At 56.7% G+C, this 1,684-nt stretch overlaps 1 gene segment (V, D, J or C); it reads left to right on the forward strand.

Moving 5' to 3' along the window:
* The first annotated feature begins 762 nt into the window (after positions 1-762).
* LOC100548988 lies at positions 763-1,332 on the forward strand. The segment is given in 1 exon segment: positions 763-1,332. A coding segment is annotated over 1 exon segment (570 nt).
* The last annotated feature ends 352 nt before the right edge of the window (positions 1,333-1,684 follow it).

The raw sequence follows: 1,684 nt of genomic DNA on the forward strand, positions 1-1,684 counted from the left end.
GAGATGGTGGCACGGCCCTCCACTGCCGCCCCGTATTCTGTGCCACTACCAGTGCTAATAACTGCCACGTATTCCAGCCCCTTGCCAGGCTCCTGTCGCACCCAATTCATGCTGTAAGGGCTGAAAGTGAATCTGGAGCCCTTGCTGTGCCCTTCTCCAGGCATTCAGAGGGATCTCGTAAGCACAGTCCCAGCCCTGACCTCCTCCACCCTCAGCTTTGCCACCATCAACCCTCGCACCTCCTTCTTCCTCCTCTTGGTCACCCCTCCCCGTGGGTCCCAGCCTCAGTGGGGCCCCAGTTGGGAACATCTGGGTCTCTGTGGGGTCTCTATGAGATCTCAGTGGATTCTTCATGTGGAGACTGAAGGAGGTTTCCATCAAATCTCATTAGGATCTCTATGGGATCTCTGTGGGGTCTCTATGGGGTCTCCATGACCCCTCCAAGGGGACTCAATGCAGTCCCATAAGAACAAAACCAACCCTGACCTCCAGCCCCAGCTTTGCCACCATCAGCCCTCACATCTCCTTCCTCCTTCTCTTGGCCAGCCCTCCCTGTGGGTCCCAGCCTCAGGGGGGTCACAGTGGAACATCATTGGGCTTTCTGTTGGATCTGTATGAAATATCTTTGGATTCTCAAAGAGGACTTAAAGGAATCTCTACGGGATCCCCATGAGCTCTTAATCAAATCCCTGTAGGATCCCTACGGGGTCTCTATGAAATCTCTATGGGGTCTCTACAGGGTCTCTATGGGGTTTCAATAGCATGTCTCTAAGTCTCTATGGGTCTCAGTGTGGTCTCAACGGGACTTGGCTAAATGAGACCGTGTGTCGGCAGCTCCGTCAGCGCTGTCTGTCCTTCCCCACAGGGCTGATGGCGGCTGTGACATTGGACGTGTCCGGGGGCGGCCTCCAGACGCCCGGAGGAAGCCTCACCCTCGTCTGCAAGGCCTCCGGATTCACCTTCAGCAGTTATCCGATGGAGTGGGTGCGACAGGCACCCAACAAGGGGCTGCAGTGGGTCGCCAGAATTAGCAATGATGGTGATTACACAGAATATGGGGCGGCGGTGAAGGGCCGTGCCACCATCTCGAGGGACAACGGGCAGAGCACAGTGAAGCTGCAGCTGAACAGCCTCAAGGCTGAGGACAGCGCCACCTACTACTGCGCGAAAAGTGCTGGAAGTTGTTGTTATGGTGCTTATTGTGATGGTGGTCACCACGCTGGTTACATCGATGTCACTCTTCCTTTCCTGCTCTCCAGCACAGCCACGTGTGGGAACTCAGCTCCGCGTGTGGGGCAGAGCGGCTCACTGACCCCCACCTCCCTGTGTTGATGCCCAACGTCTCTCTGGGATAAGGAGTTTTCCCATACACCCAACCTGACCCCCCTGCTGCAATGTGGCTCCATCAGCTCTCATCCTAACGCTGCTCACGGTGCAGAGCTGACCCCCCTCACTCCAACCTCCTCTCTGGGTCAGAGCTTCACAGCAGAGCTCAGCTCTGAAACGTGGATCCAGCTCAGCACATCCTGGGATGGGTTCCGTCAGCGGTGGGTGAGGTTCCGTGTACCTGAGAGTGGGTGGCAGCAGGAAAATCCCTGACGCTGTCGATCTCACCAGCTTCAGGAGCACCAGCACCACCACCAGCACCAGATTCTTTCGCGCAGTAGTAGGTGGCGCTGTCCTC

This window comes from Meleagris gallopavo, unplaced genomic scaffold (assembly GCF_000146605.3).
Source record: "Meleagris gallopavo isolate NT-WF06-2002-E0010 breed Aviagen turkey brand Nicholas breeding stock unplaced genomic scaffold, Turkey_5.1 ChrUn_random_7180001839424, whole genome shotgun sequence".
In the NCBI taxonomy this organism is placed as follows: domain Eukaryota; kingdom Metazoa; phylum Chordata; class Aves; order Galliformes; family Phasianidae; genus Meleagris; species Meleagris gallopavo.